Source organism: Tupaia chinensis, unplaced genomic scaffold (genome assembly GCF_000334495.1).
Source record: "Tupaia chinensis unplaced genomic scaffold, TupChi_1.0 Scaffold148617_1, whole genome shotgun sequence".
NCBI classification, from domain to species: Eukaryota; Metazoa; Chordata; class Mammalia; order Scandentia; family Tupaiidae; genus Tupaia; species Tupaia belangeri.
In genome coordinates, this window is record NW_006208466.1 from 95954 (window position 1) to 118704 (window position 22751).

General features: G+C 37.5%; 1 protein-coding gene and 1 pseudogene across 1 annotated transcript; one reads left to right on the plus strand and one right to left on the minus strand.

The window, feature by feature from the left end:
- The window catches only part of LOC114006528 (olfactory receptor 4P4-like), a 21498-nt pseudogene extending 13807 nt beyond the window's left edge, over positions 1-7691 (plus strand).
- A 3613-nt stretch (positions 7692-11304) lies between these two features.
- On the minus strand, positions 11305-17202 carry LOC102492036 (olfactory receptor 4P4-like). Its single transcript, XM_014585032.1, has 2 exons — positions 16302-17202; positions 11305-11342 (listed from the first exon to the last, which is right to left on the minus strand). The coding sequence occupies exons 1-2, from the start codon at positions 17200-17202 to the stop codon at positions 11305-11307; spliced, it is 939 nt and encodes a 312-aa protein (XP_014440518.1).
- Positions 17203-22751: the final 5549 nt, after the last annotated feature.

Here is a 22751-nt window from a genome sequence, read left to right on the forward strand (position 1 = left end):
CAACTGGGTCTTGATGCGGTGTTCCACACCCAGCTGCAGCCAGCCCTGAGTCGTGAGCATGTGCATGTTTGATGTTCTCAGGGAGGTTTTCAGAGGCAAACCTAGAACTTCCCAGGTATGTCCACCTCTCAGAGCTTCATGCTTTACCTCTGCACCACCATTTAATCCACAGATGAGGCCACAGGTCTATTTCTTATATTTCTTGTGGTTTAAATAAATAGAAATCTCACTTGCATGTAGAATCTACTAAAGTCCAATTCTTAGAAATAGAAGTAGAATGGGAATTACCAGAATGAATGAAAAAAAGGCAAAATTGATCAAAGGGTACAAAGTTTCAGTTAGGCAGGAGAAATGAGTTCCAGTGATCTCTTGCACAGCCCGGTGACTATAGTTGATGATAATTATGTATTCTATATTCCAAATATTCAAACAAATATTTATAAAACATTCTCACTGGTGGTTAAGGTGCTGGACTCCCAAATGACTGACCACAGTTCTAGTCCTGAACCTGCTAGCTTTCTTTCTCTCTCTCTCACTGGTCAACTTGAAGAATAATGATAAATAAATTAAATTAAATAATTCTTTAAAAAATGTTTTCACTGCAAAGAAATGATAAGTACAGGATATGATGGACATTTTCATTACTCAGATTAGCTCATTCCACAATGTACACATGTATGGAAACATCTCAGAAAAATACGTAGTTATTACTTGTCAATTAAAAATAAATTTAAATTAAAGAATTACAGCAAGCTCTGTTTTTACCCGGGTTTAGGGCTGTATTATTAGGAATAGCAACTTGACTTTCAGCAAGTTTTAGGAGAGGTATTATGGCTGTATCAAGTGGGCCTTCAAATTTTGGTACTAACATTTGTTATATGAATGAGAACTGCTAAGATGAAAATTATCTTATCTTGTTGGAAAGCTTATATTTTACATTAAGAGAAAATTAATCAATATTGATTTCAGCAGTTTAGAAATCATATTATTCTATTTACACATAAATTTATCACTTCAGATGGCCTTTGATTCTTTCAGTAGATACAGAATTCTATCTGGGCTTATTTTCCTTCTGAATAAAGGACTCGATTAATGTTTCTCATCATGTAGGCTAGTGCTTCTAATACATTCCTCAACTTGTATATCTGAAAGGCTTTACTTCACATTTTATTAAAAGATATTTTTGCTGAATATCAATTCTAGGTTGACAATTTTTGTCTGAATAATTTAATAATTTTAGCCTGAACATTTAAATATGTTGCCCTTCTGTGTTCTGGTTTATGTTGTTTCTGGTGAAACCACTATGTCTTCTGTCTTTGCTTTTGAATTTTTCCTCTTTATCACTATTTAAACAATTTATTATGATGTGTCTTTTAGCGTAATTTCCTTCAGGATTTTTGTATTTGAGGTTGCTGGATTCTTGGATTTGTGGGTTTGTAATTTTCATGAAATTTGAGGAAATTTTGGCCGGTAGAAAGTATTTTACTATGACTTTCTGCAGAATGTGCTTTCCGTTGTACAATTTTATACAGTAGGAAGTCATTCAACTAGGAAGATCACCAGTCCCATCAGGCTAGAAGTGGCAATGACTAAGAAACTAATCACATATGCAGTTCAATTCCAAGAAGGAATTCTTTTTTTGTTTGCTTTTTTGAGAGGTTTTTGCTGTAGGGCATGTGTGCTCACCAGAAAGACAGAGAGAGACAGAGAGACAGAAAGTGAGAAATCACCTCCCAGGGGGGATGCCACGCTGCAATCCCTTCTCCGCCATTCTCCTCTTGGGATCTTGGACGTGCATGCACACACGCCCAGTGTGAGTTTAAGCCACCAGGTCCAAGACTCAAACTGCAGTCGACTACATGGGAGTCCAGTGACATAGCCATTACACCAACTGCTGGTCCCCCAAGAAAGGGGACCATTCTTATCACAGAAATATAGTGATCTATTTCATCGGGGCTGAAAAAGCTAAAATATTGTAAGAAGAAACTGGCCCAGGGAATGCATAAACCCTCCCACTCATGGTGCTATGAGAATTTTTCACCTTTGTCTGATCATTATGATGGCATAGTAAAATGGTTTGCAGATGATGACAGGTCATAGGCCATGTTTGAGAATGGAAATGGTATTACCCAAAAAAAAAGTAGGTGCTAAAAAGTTGTATCATGTAATTTTTATATGAAGTGATGGGACCAGCAAATGACAAAATGGTTATGTTGCTGGACTCCGACATGGCCAACCACAGTTCAAGTCCCAGACCCAGTGGCTTGAAAATCAGCCTGACATGTGTGCATGAAGGCCTAAGATCTCAAGAGGAGAATGGAGGAGAAGGGATTGAGGTGTGGCCATTCCCCTTGGGACATGATTTTTGAGTTTCCCTCTCACTGTCTCTGTGTTGCTCTTTCTCCAGCTAGAGCATGTGCCCTATGGCAAAAAAAAAAAAAAAAAAAAAAAAACTCTTTAAAAAAAGGTAAAAGAGAAAAAGGAAATAACCTTCTTGTCTGCCATTAAGTCAGTCATTAGTTGAGGATTATAATGGAGGTGTTGAAAACATTGGGAATACAAAGTAACTAAGGAAGAAATACATATGTTTATCTGCTAACTGCATGTTTTAGAAATTATGATAATCAGGTCCCCAACTATTAACTAGGTAATAGAGTAAGGAAGGAAAAAAAAAAGTATGAACTTTGAAGTTTCTTGTTCTGAGATCTAAACTGGAGAATTTTGAATGAAACATGGCACTATTAATAATTACATAGTGATCAATAGGCATAAACCAGGAGGACCTAGGGAGATTCAAGATAAAGTATTACACTGATGACGGGCCCTCCTCAGCTCTGGGCAGTGCATGGAATGACACTGTGGGTACTCCATGAATTATTCTATTTGACCAGAGAGAGACAGAGAGAAAGTGATAAAGCAAGCCTCCAGGTCCAGGACTCGAAGTGTGGTTGGCCATATGGAGTCCAGCACTTTAACCACTATGCCAACCGCCAGCCTCAATATTGCAACATATTAAACAGAAGAAGATGTGAGAATCCAATTGTCTTAAGTCAGACAGTGATGTGCAAAAAATTAAAAATAATGCTACTTTTCTCACTAAAATTTGCTTTATAAATATGGTATATTAAAATTAAAAAATGTAATTCAGGTTAACATGTGATCATTCTATTGTTAATTTTAAATAAATTAAAAAGTATTTGAAAGTGTTAAGACAGAGAGAGATTTTTTTCTATAGGGTGCATGAACTTGCTGGAAAGACAGAGAGACAGAAAGCAAGAAATCACCCCCCCAGGAGGGATGGCTATGATGCAATCCCTTTTTCTTCATTCTCCTCTCAGGATTTTGGACATGAGCACGCACATATGCCCAGCGTGAGTTTTAAGCCACGAAGTCCAGATCTCAAACCATGGTCGACTATATGGGAGTACAGTGACGTAACCATTACACCATCTGCTGGTCCCAAAAATATGGAATTCTTTAAATTACTTTATTGTATAGATTATTTGGGAACTGCCAGGAAAATATATACCAGAGAAAAACTGATGACACAAATACCTAGTAGAAAGCCAGAAGAAATCATTTAGGTAGGGAAGATTTTGCAATGAAAGCTAACATTGATAATAAAGAGGGAAGAGCAAACGTTTTAACTTTAGAGCAATAAAAATTTAAAGAAAATGTTTCTAGCACATAACATGGTTTGCCAAATGATTCAATCCAAACTCAAAGCTTTTATTACATTGGCATCATAGACGACCACGAACAGGCCAGCCTATTCCTTTCTTACAAATCTACAGGCAGAACCACACAGGGTGCTCTCACTTGGTCATGCACTACATAAACTGGAGATCCCTTATGCCTGCTTTTCAGACTTAGACTAATCTGACTAGTACGTCCATTCAAAAATATGATTGGTCAACTGATAACCAATAGAATTTGGAAAAATTTAAAAGCATGCAAAAAGAATAATGACGTTTAACAACAACAACTGACCATGAAGGTAATAAAAAATAATTTAAAACTTCAAGGCTAGCCTGTGGCCTAGTGATTAAAAGCACTCACATGACCAACTTGGTTCAAGTCCCAGACCAGGAGGCTTGAAAAAGATGCCAGGTGTGTGTGTGTGTGTGTGTGTGCATCCAAAATTATAAAAGAAGGGAGAAAAAGAGTAGAAGGGATTGTGGTGTGATTATCTCTACTGGGGCATGCTTTCTTGCTTTCCCTGTTTCTCTCTGTCTCCCTTTGGTGAGTGCATGCAACCTCTAGCAAAATTTTTAAAACTTTATCATGATTTTTATCAAAATTAGTCAAAGTATTGTTAGAATCCCTGTTCCTTAGTATGCATATTTTCCTTTGGAAGACTTTTCAAGGGAATTATAATTCTGGCCTCTGTCTACCCCCTTATAACGTATCTTTTGGGGGAGTTGGTGAGAACTTGACTACTTAATGACTTTTGAAGAAACCTCTCTAAAGCAGCAGCTATCTCCTTTCTGTTGACTTTCATTAGGTCTCCATGGGTATAAAATAAAGGTAACCGGGAGCCAGCAGTTAGCGTAATGGCTATGTCGCTGGACTCCCACGTAGTCGACTGCGGTTCGCGTCCCGGACCCGGTGCCTTAAAACTCACGCCGGGTGCGTGTGCGTGCGTGCCCAAGATCCTGAGAAGAGAATGGAGGAGAAGGGATTGCGGCGTGACCATCCCCCCTGGGGGGTGATTTCTCACTTTCTGTCTCTCTCTGTCTGTCTGGCGAGCGCACGCGCCCTATAGCGAAAAACCTCTCCAAAAAAATAAATAAATAAATAAATAAAGGTAACCATAGAATGTGACTAATTGAACCATTATTAATGAGATATATTATGTTTATAGATAAAAAGAATCAATATTGTCAAAATAAACTACAGGGACCAGCAGTTGGTATAATGGCTATGTCGCTGCACTCCCATGTAGTCAACCGCGGTTCACGTCCCAGACCTAGTGGCTTAAACTCCGCTGGGCGCATGTGCGTGCATGCCCAAGATCCCAAGAGAAGAATGGAAGAGAAGGGATTGCAGCATGGTCATCTTCCCTGGGGGGTGATTTCTCACTTTTTGTTTTTCTGCTTCTCTCTGTTTCTCTGGTGAGAGTACATGCCTATAGCAAAAAATCTCTCTAAAAACCAAAAAGAAAAAGAAAGAGGCAAGAAGACTCCCTAATGTTTCTTTCCCAGATTGGTTTCTTTAACTTCTCCTGCATCTTTAAATAACCCAACCTTCCTGGGTTTTTATTTCTTGTGACTAAACATCACGTAGGATTTTCTACCTAATGAACATAAGTAATTTGAAAAAAATAACAGGAATTCAAACTGTCATGGCTTGGGAATACAGTTCAAAGACTAGCACAGTACATTCATTGTTAATTTAAGTTGTTGGACTCTAATGGAGTCAACCGTGCTTCAAGTCCTAGACCCAGCAACTTAAAACTCAAAGCAGGTGTGCACATGTGTCCAAAATTCTGAAAAGAGGATGGAGAAGGGATTGCAACATGGCCATCTGCACAGGGGATGATTTCTCACTTTCTGTCTTTCTGTCTCTCTGGCAAGTACACATACCCTATAGCAAATCTCTTTAAAAAGATACATAGATAAAAATTGATTACATTTGTTTAGCATGACCAATAAGCAATGTTTGTACACATGGCAAAGGAAAATAAACTGCAGAAATAGAAGTTCAACCACTCATGTGTTGGTGTTTAAATGTATTTTTATTTCCTGAGGATTTACTAGCTGATAATTTAGGCAATTATATCAGCTCATATTAGAATAAAGAAAGTTGGTCTTGGACTGGCCCCATAAAGGAAGCTGGATCTTACATGGCCAAGAGCAATTTGAGTCCCAGTCTTGGTGGCTTGAAAAAAAAAAAAAAAAACTGGTCACTTGTGTTTGCATGTGCAAGTCCAGAGAGGATGGAGAAATGGAAGAGAAGAGATTGCCAAGTGACCATACCCCATTGGGGAGTGCTTCCTCTGGATTGATCTCTCTCAGTCTCTCTCTCTCTCTCTAAAAAATAAAAAAGGAAAAGAAGAAAAGGAAGAAAATAAGAAATAAAGTTGATCTCATAGATATGTACATACATTTTTTAAAATATTAAAAATATATCTTGTCTTTGTTTAATTAATCATTTGTTAGTTATCTAAATAAGATAATTAACACAGACCAGCAGTCAGCATAATGGCTATGTCACGTGGACTCCCATGTAGTCAACCGCAATTCAAGTCCTGGACCTGGTGGCTTAAACTCAAGCCAAGCACGTGTGTGTGAGTGCCCAAGGTCCCAAAAGGAGAATGGAGGAGAAGGGAATGCGGCGTGGCCATCCCCCCTGGCGGGTGATTTCTCGCTTTCTGTCTCTCTGTCTCTGTCTTTCTGGCGAGTGCATGTGCCCCATAGGAAAACCTCTCCAATAATAATAATAATAATATAATTAACAATAATAAAATGTTTTATTTTTAAAGTAAGATTTAAATATTTTTAGCCATTACAGGTAAAATTAAAGAAAAACAGTTATTCTTATTTTTCCTGTTACAAAATTGTACAAAAATAGATTTGTAAAATGACCATAAGTAGGGAAAATAGCTTAATTCTATAAGTCAGTAACTCATATTCTATATATGTATATTTTATTTTAGTAAATTTCACATTACCATGGTCAGAATCTTTGATTTTTCATCCAAATTCATGTTGTCTTCTTTTCAGATAACTCATTTGTACATAATAAATATCAACTCATATACACGGGAAGCCAGAGAAATATCTCAGAATTTATTCTTCTGAGACTTTCTGATGACCAGAACATAAAAATATTTTGCTTTGTGCTCTTATTCTGTCATGTAATCCAGACGGTAAGAAATCTACTGATTTTTATCTTCATTCTGTCCAGTCCTCTTTTTTATTAACCAATGTTCTTTTTTTCTGAGTCATTTATCCTCTATAGATGTTTGCTCTACCTCTAGCGTTGTACCCAAACTGATTGGCGGCCTGTTAGCAGGGTCAAAAACTATTTCTTGTGATAATTGCATGTTACAGGTCTTCACCATGCCCTTCTTTAGCATATTGAGGTCTTTATCCTTACCATCATGGCTTTTGATCACTAGGTTGCTATCTGTAAACCTCTCCTCTACATGACCATAACGAACAGGACAAGATGCAACCTCTTAGTCCTGACTGCTTGGGCTGATGGGCTGTTCATTCCCTTCCTCAGTTATCTATGACAATCTAGTTACCCTTCTGTGGTCCTAATGAAATTGATCACTATTTATTTTTTTATATCTTCCCTTTGCTGAAGGTTGCTTGTACTGATACCTAAGTTATGGGTGTCCTTGTGGTTGCCAATTCAGGTGTGCTTGTCACAGTTACCTTCGTAGTCTTATTTGGTTTTTATGTCATTATATTACTCACTTTAAGAAATCATCGGCAGAGGGAAGATGCAAAGCTCTCTCCAACTGTGGTTCTCATATCACAGTGATCATCTTATTTTTCGGACCTGCAATATTTGGCTACCTCAGGCCTCCTACCACTTTCCCTGGGGATAAAGTAGTTGCTCTATGTTATACCATTATTGCTCCTATGTTCAATCTCTTAATTTATACACTAAGAAATACAGAGGTGAAAAATAGTATGAGAAAAATTTGGTGTCAAAGTATGTTTTTGAAGAAAATATAAAATGAATTTGAAGATGATAATTATCCAAATAACTGTACAAAGATAAGAACTAGACATGAATAAAAGAACTAGATACTAACTAGTAGATTTTTCTATCTTCTGTGGGATGAATGAGAAAAAGAGGATTTCAAAATTTAAAGTAATAAATAATCAAATACTAATTCTTGGATTTGAAAAATATTTGGAAATTTAGTTAATTTTATAGATTATAAAGGTGGTATGGGGGGTTAATTGCATAAGAATCATCTGTGCAAAAGCAAATAAGATAATGTTATATTGATCATTGAATTATGACATAATTTTCAAAAGAGAAAGAAAAAAGGCTATAGTTGGAATCAGAGAGGTAGATGGGGAATTAGAGAGTTGGAGATTATGTAATATATTAATTATTACACTGGTACATTATGAGAAAGAAAAATGCACTTCAATGTTAAAGAACTAGCAATAAAATAGTATTGCTATTGTAAAAAACATGACGGAAACTTAATTTTGCTCAGTTTTATGATGGCATGAGTAAAGTTACATGCATGCAAATCACACAGTCCATAGAAATTAGTGCTAGACTGAACAATGATACATAGGAGAAGACTTCAAAATGTTCATGAAATGAGGGACCAGCAGTTAGCGTAATGGCTATGTTGCTGGACTCCCATGTAGTCGACCACGATTCGAGTCCTGGACCCGGTGGCTTAAACTCACACCGGGCGCGTGGGCATGTGTGCCCAAGATCCTGAGAGGAGAAAGGAGGAGGGATTGCAGCGTGGCCATCCCCCCTGGGGGGGATGATTCTTGCTTTCTGTCTCTCTGTCTCTGTCTGTCTGGTGAGTGCACGTGCCCTATAGAAAAAAATCTCTCCAAAAAAAAAAAAAAAAAGTTCATGAAACAAAATGAGAGATGGAGCTATAGTGAGAAGTTGATTAACAGATAGAAAATTGAATGCATGTAAGTTGAATAGTACTTCTAGAGTACTATAAAACTGCCAGGCATGTGTGGGTGCATGCCCAAAATCCCAAGAGGAGAATGGAGGAGAAGGAAATGTGGCATGGCCATGCCCCCTGGGGTTGATTTCCGTTTTCTGTATCTCTGTCTCTCTCTATCTTTCTGGCATGCAAACACTCCCTATAGCAAAAATCTCTCTTTATAAAAATATACCATACAAAAACATAGTTTAAAAAAATGTAAATTAGGACCAGCGTTAGTGGTTGAGATGCTGGCAGCCACATGCCTGACCAAGGTTTGAGTCTCAGACCTAGAACATTGACAGGATGGGGAAGTGTGGTGTTATCGGTTGAAGATATTTTTTGATCAACGGGACTGGGGAGAAATGTTCACATATTGAAATGCTCACATTGTAAGCTAAACAATGTGATTGAATGTATATACACAGAAAGGAAATAAATAAAATAAAATAAAATAAAATAAAATAAAATAAAATAAAATAAAATAAAATAAAGAAAAAAAGAAAAATCACTCTAGGCACTTGTGCAAACATACCCTAAGTCCCAAGGGGAGAATGAAGAACAAGGGTTTATGGCGTCTCTTTCTCCAATGACCACATGGGCCATGGTAATAAATAAATAAACACATAAATTGCACTGACTCAACATTAAAACATTTACAGCAGAACAAGTTATAGGACTGGGATGAATTCAAAATTCAAGGATATAAATAAAGGACTTTTATATATTTCTGAGGAGTATTCTTTATTGTAGAAAAAGGAGATTGGAGCTCTCTCTTTTTGTCGCTTGATAAAAAAGATTCTATTAGTAAAGTTTGATCAACACTGAGAAATGTGTTGAAGTGAGCAACTAGTAAAATGCTGGGTATTGATTTCCTGTACACTAAAGCCATTTATTTACTCAGGGCTACTTATCATTCAGGGTTTGGAGGCAAAAATAAATGTAAAAATCTCTCTCTTTTTTGTTTCTGTTGCTCACTAGTAATTTGAGCTAGTTATTTAAACTAGAAGTTTCTATCTGTGTGATAGAATTTATGTTAAATTATACATTAGCATAAGTATTAAATAATTTGATGAGACTTCACAAAGTTCATGAAAACAATGGAATTAAAATATAAAAATATTGCCAACAGGTGACATGATAGTTAAGGTGTAGGATTTCCATATGGCCTACTGAAGTTCAAGTCCTGGACCTGGTGTCTTGAGAATCACATGTGTGTGAGCATGCCCAAGATCCTGAGAGAATAGAAGAGGAGGGATTGCAGTATGATCATCCTTCTTAGGAGATGATTTCTCTACTTCTCTCTGTTCTCTCTGGTGAGCACATGCATCCTATGACAAAAACCAAAAGAAAAAGCAAATATTAAAAAATAAAAAACTTAACTTTTATATTCCACATAAGCTCCACCCAGGTTCAGAAACTTTTTATGTGATAATAATAACCATTCATTCCTGATGAACTGAGAGTCCTAAAAATGCATCCATATCAATGATGTCTTCTTACATTGTTAACTGAAGAAAACTGATGCATCCTATGACAAAAACCAAAAGAAAAAGCAAATATTAAAAAATAAAAAACTTAACTTTTATATTCCACATAAGCTCCACCCAGGTTCAGAAACTTTTTATGTGATAATAATAACCATTCATTCCTGATGAACTGAGAGTCCTAAAAATGCATCCATATCAATGATGTCTTCTTACATTGTTAACTGAAGAAAACTGATGCCTTTTAGACAGTTTTTTTTTAGAGAGAGAAAGGAGAAAAGTAAGAAAGCATCCCCACTGGGGATTGTCACACTCCACTCTCTTCTCTTCCATTTCTCCTTTCAGGATTTCAGGTACACATGAGCTTGCACCCTGATTGTTTTTCAAGATGTCAGCTCTGAGATTCAAAAAGATCTGTCAGCCATGTGGTATCACATGCAGACACCATAGCCACCATTCTACCTGGGGCCCAAGATACTTTGTTTTTAAGATTAGGGGCAAGGAAAGTCAGGAGGAGCCAAATCAGGACTATAAGGTGGATGCTTAATGATTTCCCATCAAAGCTCTCACAAAATAGCCATTTTTAAATAAAAGGAATAATAGGAACAATCTTGTGGTGGAGAAGGACTCTTTCACAAAGCTACTGGGAGTATTTTTCTGATAACACTCTTGAAAAGAAGCAAGTATTATAGTTCCTTGACCTTCCAGAAAGTCAGGAAACAAACTTCCTTAAATACTCAAAACACTGTTACCAGACCTATCTAGTCTGCTTTTGCTTTGACTGGGCCACTTTGACTTCTTGATAGTCATTGGTTTCATAGTGTCTTTAGGATCTTACTGGTAAAACCATGTGTCATCTCCTCTTACAATTCTTCAGAAATTAATGCTTCAGGATCTTAGCCTGCTTGTTTAAAATCTCCATTGAAATTCCTGTTCATGTCTACACCTGTTTAGGCACAGCAATTTTGGCACTCATCAAGCAGAAAATTTTCTCAACTTTTATTCAGTCTCAATTGTGTAAAAGCTGAACCAATTGAGATGTTTATGGTGTTGGCTATTGTTTCTGCTCTTTATCATTGTTCTTCTTCAATTGGGGCACTAACAAAATGAATTTTTTCCCTGGAAATTGATGTGAATGGTCTGCCCATGTGGGTGTCATCTTTAACATTATCTCTCACTTCTTTTATTTTTCAGAAAGATTTTTGCTGTAAAGCACATGTGCTCGCTGGAGAGACAGAGACAGTGAGAGGAAATGTGAGTAATCACACCCCGCCAACAGGTGAGATGGCCACACTGCAATCCCTTTTTTTCCATTGTTCTCCTAGGAACTTTTGCCAGCATACACATGTGCCCAGTGTAAATATTAAGCCACTAGGTCTGGGATTAGAATTGTAGTCGGTCATGTGGGAGTCCAGCAACATAACTGCTATGCCATCTGTTGGCCCTGGTAATTGGCTTAAAAAGTGAGAGACGAAGGACCAGCAGTTAGCATAATGGCTATGTCGCTGGACTCCCATGTAGTCAACCATGGTTCAAGTGGCATAAATTCATGCCAGGCACGTGTGCCTGGGTGCCCAAGATCCTAAGACGAGAATGGAGGAGAAGAGATTGCAGCATGGCCATCTCCCCTGTGGGGTGATTTGTCACTTTCTGTCTCTCTGTCTCTTTCCATCTTTCTGGTGAGCACATATGCCCTATAGCAAAAACCTCTCCAAAAAAACTAAACAGAAAAAAAAAATAGTAATGAGAGATGGGACCAGCAGATGGCCTAACAGTTATGTCACTTTACTGCAATGTAGTTGACTGTGGTTTGAGTCCCAGAGCCAGCAGCTTGAAACTCATGCTGCGTAGTATGTATTTATTGCCTAAGTTCCCAGGAGGTGAATGGAAGGGAATGGACTGCAGCATGGACATCCCCCCGGGGGGGGGGTGTTGATCTCCTGTTCCCTTTCACTGTCACTGTCTCTCTGTCTCTCCATCTCTCCAAGGAGCACATGTACCATAAAGCAAAAATCCTTCTCTTAAAAAGAAAAAAGAGATATCCAAGGCGACACCCACATGGGCTGACCATGTCTTCCTTTGAGTGTTGTCTGTTCAGTTTGTCTATTTTTAAATTAGATTATTTGTTTTAGAATGGCTGAAATGATTGAGTTCCCTATATATGCTCATTATTAATTACTTATCTGAAGTAGTTTCCAAATATTTTCTCCCATTCTATGAGTTTTATCTTTACTTTATTTTTTTTTTCTTTTTCTGTGCAGAATCTTTTTAGCTTCATGTAATCCTGTGTGTCTATTTTGGGGATTGTCGCTTGCACTTTATGGGTTTTTTTTAAGAATCTGTGCCTACTCCAATGTCTTCAAGTGTTTCTCCTGCTTTTTACACAAGCAATGTTATAGTTAGAGACTTTACATTTAGGTGTTTTATCCATCGTGAGTTGATTTTTGTAAATAGTGGGAGACAGAGGTTTAGGTTTATTTTTGTGCAAGTGGATATCCAGTTCTTCTAGCACTATTTGCTGAAAGAGATTCTTTTCTCTACTGGATAGTATTGTGCCTGTTAAAAATCACTTGACTGTACGTCTGGGGATTTATTTCTGGGTTCTCTATTCTGTTCCATTGGTCTATGTGTCTGTTTGGTGCAAGTACCATAATGTTTTAATTAAAGAAAACTACCTTATGACCCATTAATCCCACTCTTTGGTATTTACCCAAAAGATAGAAAAATAATCAGTCAGAAAAACACTCCTACATCCATGTTTTTTTTTTTTTTTTTTTGAGAGGTTTTCGCTATAGGGTGTGTGCGCTCGCCAGACAGACAGAGAGAGATAGAGAGATAGAAAGCAAGAAATCACCCCCCCAGAGGGGATGGCCACGCCACAATCCCCTCTCCTCCATTCTCCTCTTGGGATCTTGGCCACGCACGCACATGCACCTGGCGCGAGTTTAAGCCGGCAGGTCCGGGACACAAACCGCGGTCGACTATGTGGGAGTTCAGCGACATAGCCATTACGCTAACTGCTGGTCCCTCCTACATCCATGTTTATTACGTATTATTTACAATTACTAAAACATGGAATTAACCTAAGCGCTCCCAAATTGATGACTAGATTTTAAAAATGTGGCACATACACAGAATAGGATACTATTCACTATAAATAACAGTGAGTCTGGGAACCAGCAGTTAACGTAATGGCTATGTCGCTGGACTCCCACGTAGTCGACCGCGGTTTGAGTCCCGGACCCGGTGGCTTAAAACTCATGCCGGGTGCATGTGCGTGTGTGCCCAAGATCCCAAGAGGAGAATGGAGGAGAAGGGATTGCGGCGTGACCATCCCCCCTGGGGGATGATTTCTCGCTTTCTGTCTCTATGTCTCTGTCTGTCTGGCGAGCTCACATGCCCTATAGCGAACAAACCTCTCCAAAAAAAAAAAAGAACAGTGAGTCTCTGCCATTCAATACAAAGTGAGTGAATATAGAAGATGTAATGCTAAGCAAAATAAGCCAGACTATGAAATGCGAACTCTGTATATCCCCCCTCAATATATACCAAATGGCACTCTATGGTAGAAATTGAAAGATTCAAATACTTAATAGTAGAAAAAACAAGTGTAGCTATCAGAGATCATATGGGAAGGGTTCTCCATACAAAAAAATCAATTTTATCATTTTTTCCCTATTCTTAAATAAACTTTTACTCTTATTTTTGAAGATCATAATTAATAGCTATCTTGGAGAATCTTCTGGGTTCTAGATATTTATCAGTGCTTCCCTCATATCACAACCAAATTCTCCCTATTCCCAATACCGATCACTCTAGCTCCTTTTTTTGTATTTTGGATTAGTAAAGATACAAAGAACCCAAAGTATCTAGGTAATCATTTCAACTTACAATTTAATAAAATAATTGTTGAGTTACTTGTTGAAAACATAACCTCTTTGTGACTAACACGTAGGAATAATTTTCATCAAAAAAACGCCACATCTAAATTGTTTTTATTTATTTTTTTCTTTATTTATTTGCCATAGGTCATGTTCACTTGCCAGAGAAAAACAGAGAGAGATGGAAAATGAGAAATCACTCCCTGGGGGGTGGCTATACCACAATCCCTTCTCCTCCTGGGATTTTTTTTTTTTTTGAGGGATTTTATGCTATAGGGTGCGGGCCCTTGCCCGACAGACTGAGAAAAACAGAAAGACAGAAAGCGAGAAATCACCCCCAGGGGGGATGGCCTTGCTGCAATCCCTTCTCCTCCGTTCTCCTCTCGGGATCTTGGACATGCACACACACGCACCCGGCGTGAGTTTTAAGTCACCGGGTCTGGGACGCGAACCACAGTCAACTACGTGGGAGTCCAGCGACATAGCCATTACGCTAACTGCTGGTTCCCTCCTCTTGGGATTTTGAGCATGTGTGTACATATGCCCAATGTGTTTTTCATGCCATTGGGTCCAGGTCTTAAACTGCAAAGTTGACCATGTAGGATCCAGAGCTTTAACTACAATGTCACTTGCTGTCACCAAATAAACTCATGCTTTAATTATATTATTTCCATGGAATTTTTTTTGCAGTCTGCTTACTCAAATTACCTCGAACTGATAATTACTGAGTCAGCAATCAAAAATTCTATAAATAGGTTTCAGTGTTAACAATTAAGGGAAGTATCTACATGTATGTACTTTCATATCCTTTCATCTTTATAATTTTATTTTGACTAACGGAGAAATTATATCACTATTGATAAATATATTCTTAAATTATAACTCCAGCTTTTCTGCATGTTATCTCTGAATTACCACTTGGAATATTGTTTAAGCTAATTTGTTGTTTTATTTATTTCACATCAGAGTAATAGATTATGGGTTTAATTGCTGAAGCTGTTATAACAAAATGCCATCAACTGGGTGGCTTAAACAACAGAAATTTTCTTGTTAGTTCTGGAGTCTGGAAGTCCAATATCAACAGGTCTGAGATTTAGCTTCTGCAGAGGCCTCTCAATGTGCCTTGATGATGGCCACTTTCTCATAGTATCACCACATGGCATTATCTTTATGTATGATTCCCTGGTGTCCCTTTCGTGTGCCCAAATGTTTTCTTCTTATAAGGATACCAGTCAGATTGGATTAGAGTCAATACTATCAGTCTCATTTTTAACTCATTATTTTTTCTTTAAAGGCCGTAATTCCAATAATAGTCTCATTCAAAGTATTGGTTAGTTGGGGCTTCAACAAATGAATTTTGGGGGAACACAATTTAGAGTACATGATGGGATCAGAGAACTTTTCACACATTCCCACTGCCATCATTTGTTAATATGAAATAAGTTACTTATTCATCATCAATGCTATGTGAGTTGTCACATTGGTGAATAAGGCATTGCATACATTCATGAATTATACTGCTGGTATAAGCATTGTTGAAAGAAAGGAAATCTGTATCCAGAATTAAGTATCTATTTCTGTAAGGATGAATTATTCCCATTTCTTGATGGAAGATATTCACTGTAATCAAATTATTCTGTTTATAGAGATCACCAAGTGGCGTGATTGTTGAGGCAGCTGTATCCTACATGGTTACCTCCGCAGTTCAAGTCCCAGACCTGGCAGCTTAAAAAATATGCTGACATGTGCGTGCAAGTGTGCACAAAATCCTGAGAGGAGAGTGGAGAAGAGATTGCTACATGACCATATTTCCTGGGTAGTGGTTTTTCACTTTTCCTCTCTCTTCCTGTCTTTCTCTGAAGAGTACGCACACCATAAGACAAGAATGTAAAAAAAAAAAAAATCGTTTATGAATTTTTTTCTTTTATCAATGCATTAAATATTTTATCTATTCTTTTAGTAAATACATATTAAGCTCCTAATGTATGCTATAAATGGTGTTATTACAAAAATAGCAGTGGAATAAACATGACATGACCCTTGCTTTCATGGAACTTGAAATATAGTGAAGCATATGAATAAGAGAAGTATGTCAAGTTAGAAAATTAAAAGATAATCGTCACTTAGAGCAGCAATTATCCGAGTCTTGACTGTCACACATTCAGACTGATTTCTTTTTCACAAGGAGAGATAGAAAGGGATTATGAAGCGAATACATTCATTCCTATCAAAATACAAATGACCTTGAAACCATTGACATCCCCTCAAAATTCATTTGATTGCACCACACTTTCTTTATGGCGTTTTTCATTTCTTTGTTTCTCAGTGTGTAGATAAGGGGGTTGAGCATGGGGACAATGACTGTATAAAAGAGTGTAAACACTTTATCTTCTGGTAAGGTTGTGGCAGGTCTTATGTAAATAAAGATGACAGGTGCAAAAAACAAGACCACTACTGTGATGTGGGAACTGCATGTAGAAAGTGCTTTATGGCGACTTTCTACAGAATATGCTCTCACATGATATAATATCATAAAGTAGGAAGTCATCAAAACGAGGAAGATCACCAATCCCATCAGGCCAGAATTGGCAATGACTAAGAAACCGATCTTGTGTGTATCAGTACAGGCCAGTTTCAGTAAAGGATATACATCACAGAAAAAGTGATCTATTTCATTGGGACCACAGAAAGGTAAAAAAATTGTAAGAAGAAACAGGCCAAGGGAATGCAAAAATCCCCCTGCACAAGATGCCATGAGAATTGAGTTACACCTCTGCCTATTCATGATGATGGCATAGTGGAGTGGTTTGCAGATGGCGACATAGCGGTCATAGGCCATTCCTGTGAGGATGAAGACTTCAACACCCCCAAAGAAGTGTGTGATAAAAAGCTGTGTCATGCAGTTGTTGTAGGAAATGACCTTTCTATCTGTAATTAAGTCAGTCATCAGTTTGGGTGTCACAGTGGAGGTGTAGAAAAGGTCGGAGACGGCAAGATAACTGAGAAAGAAATACATGGGCTGACTGATTAGTTGACTCCATGTGATAGAAATCATGATAATCAGGTTTCCCAACCAAATAGTTAGATAACAGAGTAAAAAAAATAAAAAGCAGAGGATTTGGACTTTCTTATTCTGGGAAAGACCCAAGAGAATAAATTCAGTAACATTATTACTTTTTTCCATGATCTGCTGCAATTAGAGATGGCTCTGGGCAGCTACCTGAAATAACAAAATTAATAACATTAATCATTGATAAGCAATAGAAATCAAATATCTAATTTAAGCGATGCTAACACATTTTTAAAGACCTGAGCCGTGTTTTACAAAGTCAGTTTGAGTATCTGTGCTAACATTCTTTCAAAACCTAAGGATATAGTGATGAATTAGATACTGCCCTAGTTTTTGTGTAATTTAAATTATTTTATGAAGAAGGAGGAAAATTATGCTGTTCAAGAATAAATTAGCAAAGTAATTTCAAATTCATTTTAAGTAGTGTGAACATATGATATAACATCTAACCTGGAGAATTTGGAGTGAAAGAGGGCACTACCAGTAACACACTATGGCCCAGCCCCAGTGCTGCAGGCAGTGGGGGAGCTGCTATGTGATGCCAGAGGCCAAATGGTGAAATTCCAGGTTTGTGTTATTGGGCCTACCTGAACACATTGGCATACCTGCAACACCAGTGATCCTGGTTGGCTAGAACTGGGAGGAGAACTGAAGACCTTGTAAGGTGGTCCCTTTTTCTTGCTTCATGGAAATAAACAAGCTTACTACTAATGATGATGATGATGACACTGTGATAATAGGCATAACCAAGAATTTTCCAGAGCAGCCAAGATGTTGGTTTCACATCAGTGATGAGCCATCTTCATTTCTATATAGCTTCTGGAAAATCGCATTGTGTACTTTGCAGAATTACTTAGTATAATTATTAGAAAAAGAGATTTGAAGTAGCTTTGAAAATAATGGAGAATTATTTGAAAATATATTGATGTGTTTGACCAACCGTATGGGTATTTATAATGCAACTCTTTACTATACTACTAGTTTAGAGAAGCATCTTGTAATGTTAGCATTTAAAAAAAGAAATTTAAGGGGTTGGCAGGTGATGTGACAGTTAAGGCACTGGATTCCCACATGGTCGACCATGGTTATAGTTCTAGACCTGGTGGCTCTCTTTCTCACTTTCTCTCTCTCTCTCTGGTCAAATTAAAAAACAGAAAATAAATTAAATTAAATAAATAATTATTTTAAAAAATAAACCTAAAGTTTCGGGAACCAGCAGTTAGCTTAATGGCTATGTCACTGGACTCCCACGTAGTCGACCACGGTTCGCGTCCCCGAACTGGTAGCTTAAAACTCATGCCGGGCGCGTGTGCGTGCGTGCCCAAGATCCTGAGAGGAGAATGGAGGAGAAGGGATTGCGGCGTGACCATCCCCCCGGGGCGTAATTTCTCGCTTTCTGTCTCTATGTCTCTCTCTGTCTGTCTGGCGAGCGCACGCACCCTATAGCAAAAACCTCTCCCCCAAAATAAATAAATAAATAAATAAACCTAAAGTTTAGAGTTATGAAAAGAAGAAAACTCAAAATTGGTTTTAAAAATGTTTGGTAATTGATTAATAATGATAACAGAAAATAGCAATTGTTAAATTCTCATTAGAAGTCACCACTACATTTTTACATATATTTTGATATCTTCTTGTATGTCTAGCAAGTCTCACAAAATATGTACTATTTGTACATATTTCTGATGAAGAAAGCAAAGCTCTGAACAGTAAGAAATGAGTTTATGCTCAGACATCTAGAAGCAATTTATATTGGTTTGAATCCACATAGACTGAATTTTTTTTTTCTTTTGGAGAGATTTTTGCTATAGGGCACGTGCACTCACCAGACAGACAGAGAGCGACATAGAGAGAGAAAGCGAGAAATCACCCCCCAGGGGGGATGGTCATGCCGCAATCCCTTCTCCTCCATTCTCCTCTAGGGATCTTGGGCACGCATGCACACACGCCTGGTGTGTTTTATGCCACCAGGTCCGGGATGCAAACTGTGGTCGACTATGTGGGAGTCCAGCAACTTAGCCATTATGCTAACTGTTGGTCCCCATGTAGACTGAATTTTAAAACTGTCCTTATAAATACTCCTCAAAAACACAAAAATCTTCAAAGTATTTTACTTAAAGGATTATCTGTAAAATTGCCAGAAGAATGCACATCAAAAATTTTTTTCTTTCTCTTTTTAGAGAGATTTTTGCTATAAGGTACGTGTTCTTATTGGAGAGACACAGAAAGACAGAGAAAGAAAGTGAGAAATCACCCCTTAGGGGAGACAGCCACACTACAATCCTTTCTTCCCCCTTCTCCTTTTGTGATTTTGTTCATGCATGCCCACACACCCTGCATGAGTTTAAGCTGCCGAGTCCGGGACTCAAACCATGGTTGACCATGTGGGAGTCCAGTGATGTAACCATTACGCCATCTGTTGGCCCCTTTTCTTTTTAATTTGCTATAGTGCACATGTGCTCACTGGAGACAGAGGGAGAGAGGGAAAGTGAGAAATCACCCTCAGGGAGAGTGGCCATGCTGCAATCCCTTCTCTTCCATTCCTCTCTTGATATGTCCAGCATACACACACATGTGCCTGACATGTTATTCATGCTGCTGATCAGAGATTTGAACTATGAAGTAAGCCATGTGGGATTCTGCAGCATTAACCATCTGGCCACCAACTGGTGCAAATAAATTTTTGTGGCATTTATACACAGTAGAAAGCCAGAAGAGATAGTTTTAAGTAAAGAAGTAGAATTTTACTACCAAATGCTAACATATGCAAAATAGAAAGAAGAACAAATTGTTTTTAACTTCAGAGAAAAAAGTATAAAGAAAAAGCATTATATACATGTATTGAAATATCACACTCTACACCATAAATGTGTACAATTATTATGTGTCATTTCAAAATTAAATTAAAAAGAGAATAAATGAAAAAGCAGCTCAGCACAGAATCTTAGTATATATTTACCTGAGATTAATACCTTTTTTTCCATTGGCAATACAGAAGGTCACAAGTTGACCAGCTTATTCTTCCTCAGATGTACTCAGAGGACTATCCTATACACTTATTTGGAAAGCCAGGGTTACCCCTGCATTCAGAGTCATGGCCATAAATGAGAGTATTCTTATGCCTAAGCCATAGACTGATTTGATGGGTATTTATTTTTTAATGTTTGAACAACTGAAAATTAACAGAATTTGCATAACTCCAAAGGTTTGCCAAAGAATAAGAAAGATGAGGGACAACACACTGGAAAGAAGAAGAACTAATAAAAAAATATTTGCAGTTTGTTCAATAACAATGAAGAAAGTATTGTTAGGAAGAGATCTTATTCTTTTCTATGCATCTTTCCATGTGGAGATATTTTCAAGGGGATCACCATGGTGACTTTTCTCTACCCTTTCTTTCATATTACTCTGGAGATCCATGGGTGAGACATATTTGAATTACTAATAACGAGACCTGACTAAGTAAGTGCAGGACACTTTCACCTCTGGGCACTCATGAGATCTCCTCTGATGCAAGATGGAACCACAGAACATATCTGGTTGATTTGGTCCAAATTAAATACTAAAAATGGAAGGAGGAGTTATATAGTGTTTAGTATATAAACAGTAGTAAATACATATCAACCAAGAAAAATCCAATTAAACAAAAATATGTTATACTTTTAATGATGATGTAATATTAGAAGTAATCAATCATCCAAAGTTCAGATAATTCAGTATGGAACTAAAGAACAAAACATGCTTCTGAATTGACTGTAAACTTTTTTGGTTTACAAGGGAAATAGCCATGTTAACTTATCCATGAGGCTTCTGTTTTTCTTAAGAGTTATGTATAGTTTCTTTGGCTAATGGTACTGAAAGGTCTTGATTTTTCTATTAATATATCTTGCAAGATTTTAGTAAAAACAACATCAGATTTTAAACTTAATTCTTAGATCAATTTTTTTTTTTTTTTTTGAGAGCATGTACTCTCCAGAAAGACAGAGAGAGACAGAGTGGCAGAAAGTGAGAAATGACTTCCCGCGGGAATGGCCATGCTGTGATCCCTTCTCCTCCATTCTCCTCTCAGGATACTGGGCACGCACGCACACACACCTGGCATGAGTTTAAGCCACCGGATCTGGGACTTGAACCGTGGTCAACTACATGGGAGTCCAGAGACATAGTGATTACTCTAACTACTGTTCCCAGATCAATATTTTTTTAAGAGAGATGTTTGCTATGGGGGGATGTGCTTACCAGAGAGACAGAGAAAGACAGAGAGAGAAAAAGTTAGAAATCACCCCCTGGGAGGGATGGCCACACAGCTCTCCATTCTCATCTCAGGATTTTGGGCATGATACACATGCACCTGGCATGAGTTTTAAGTCACCAGGTCTGGCACTTGAACCATCGTCGATTACTTGGGAATCCAGCGATGTAACCATTACACTACCTGCTGATCCCAGATCAATAATTTTTAAATGGGTCTAGCTTCAATGGTGCCTTCAGTATTGTGCTTTATTACACATAGCTCACTGCATGAGTGGAAACCCAAGAAACGTACAGGCTATGTGCTAGCATCCCCAGGATATGGAAGGCTGGGAGGAGGGGATCAAGTAATCACTAGACATCATGTAGAATATTTCTCTCTTTCTCATGTGGCACTACATCTTATGAATAAAATAAGTAAACTAATAATAATAATTTTAAAATGGATTAAAACATATTTTTTAGCATGGATGATGATTTCTATCTTATGTATTAAATTAGCCAAGCTCAATGCTATCAAGAGACTACAGTAAAATAATATTTTTGTACCTTTAAAAAGATTCTGTGACCAGTAGATGGCATAATGATTACTTCTCTAGACTCCCACAGAGTCCCTGACCAGGTGGCTTAAAACTCTGTGGCATGGTGGTTAAGGTGCTGGACACTCCCACGTGGCTGACCGCAGTTCGAGTCCCGGATCTGGCGGCTTCCTTTCTCCCTTTCCCTCTCTCTCTCTCTCTCTCTGTGTTTTCTCTCTGGTCAAATTAAAATAAATGAGTGAATAAATAAAATTAAAATAAATAATAATAATAAAAACTCACACAGGGCACGTATGCATGCTGACTAAAACCCTGAGAGGAGAATGGAGAAGAGATTGTGATGTGACTATCCCCTCTAGGGGGTGATTTCTAACTTTGTGTCTTTCTGTTTTTCCAGTGAGCACATGTTCCTTATAGCAAAAAATTTTCTAAAAAAAGAAAAAATATATACAAAATATTATATATTATAGTCTATAAATATATATAATATGTTATCAATAGAATCAAAGGTTTTACAATGTCACAAAATCTGATATATTATCATTAAAAATTAATAAATATTTATTATCATTAATATTATGCATTTTGTCATATCAAACACACAAATTAATATGTCATTCTTTTTACAAAATGTTAAGAGTTTATTAATAATGCTTCAATATGGATAAGTAAAAGTAGGCAGATAAAAAATAGCATAGCTATCCTGCTATGATCTGTTCTTTCTAATGTGAAGCTGGGATTCCTCACTGAGGGAAAACATCACTCATTAGACAAAACATTTTATCCTGGTAAAGGTTGAGCTGACTTGTCCTCAAATCTGGAAGTAAATTTCTTGCTTATTCCAGTCACTTAGAGAATTTTCTTTCTTTCTTT

Excerpts from the sequence above, each read along its gene's own strand:
- LOC102492036 (XM_014585032.1), bottom strand. The coding sequence starts at position 17,202 with ATGGAAAAAAGTAATAATGTTACTGAATTTATTCTCTTGGGTCTTTCC. Across the intron at positions 11,343-16,301 it reads CGCCATAAAGAAAGTGTGGT|CAAAAATCTTTCTGAAAAAT; the intron begins GCAATCAAATGA and ends TGTGCTTTACAG.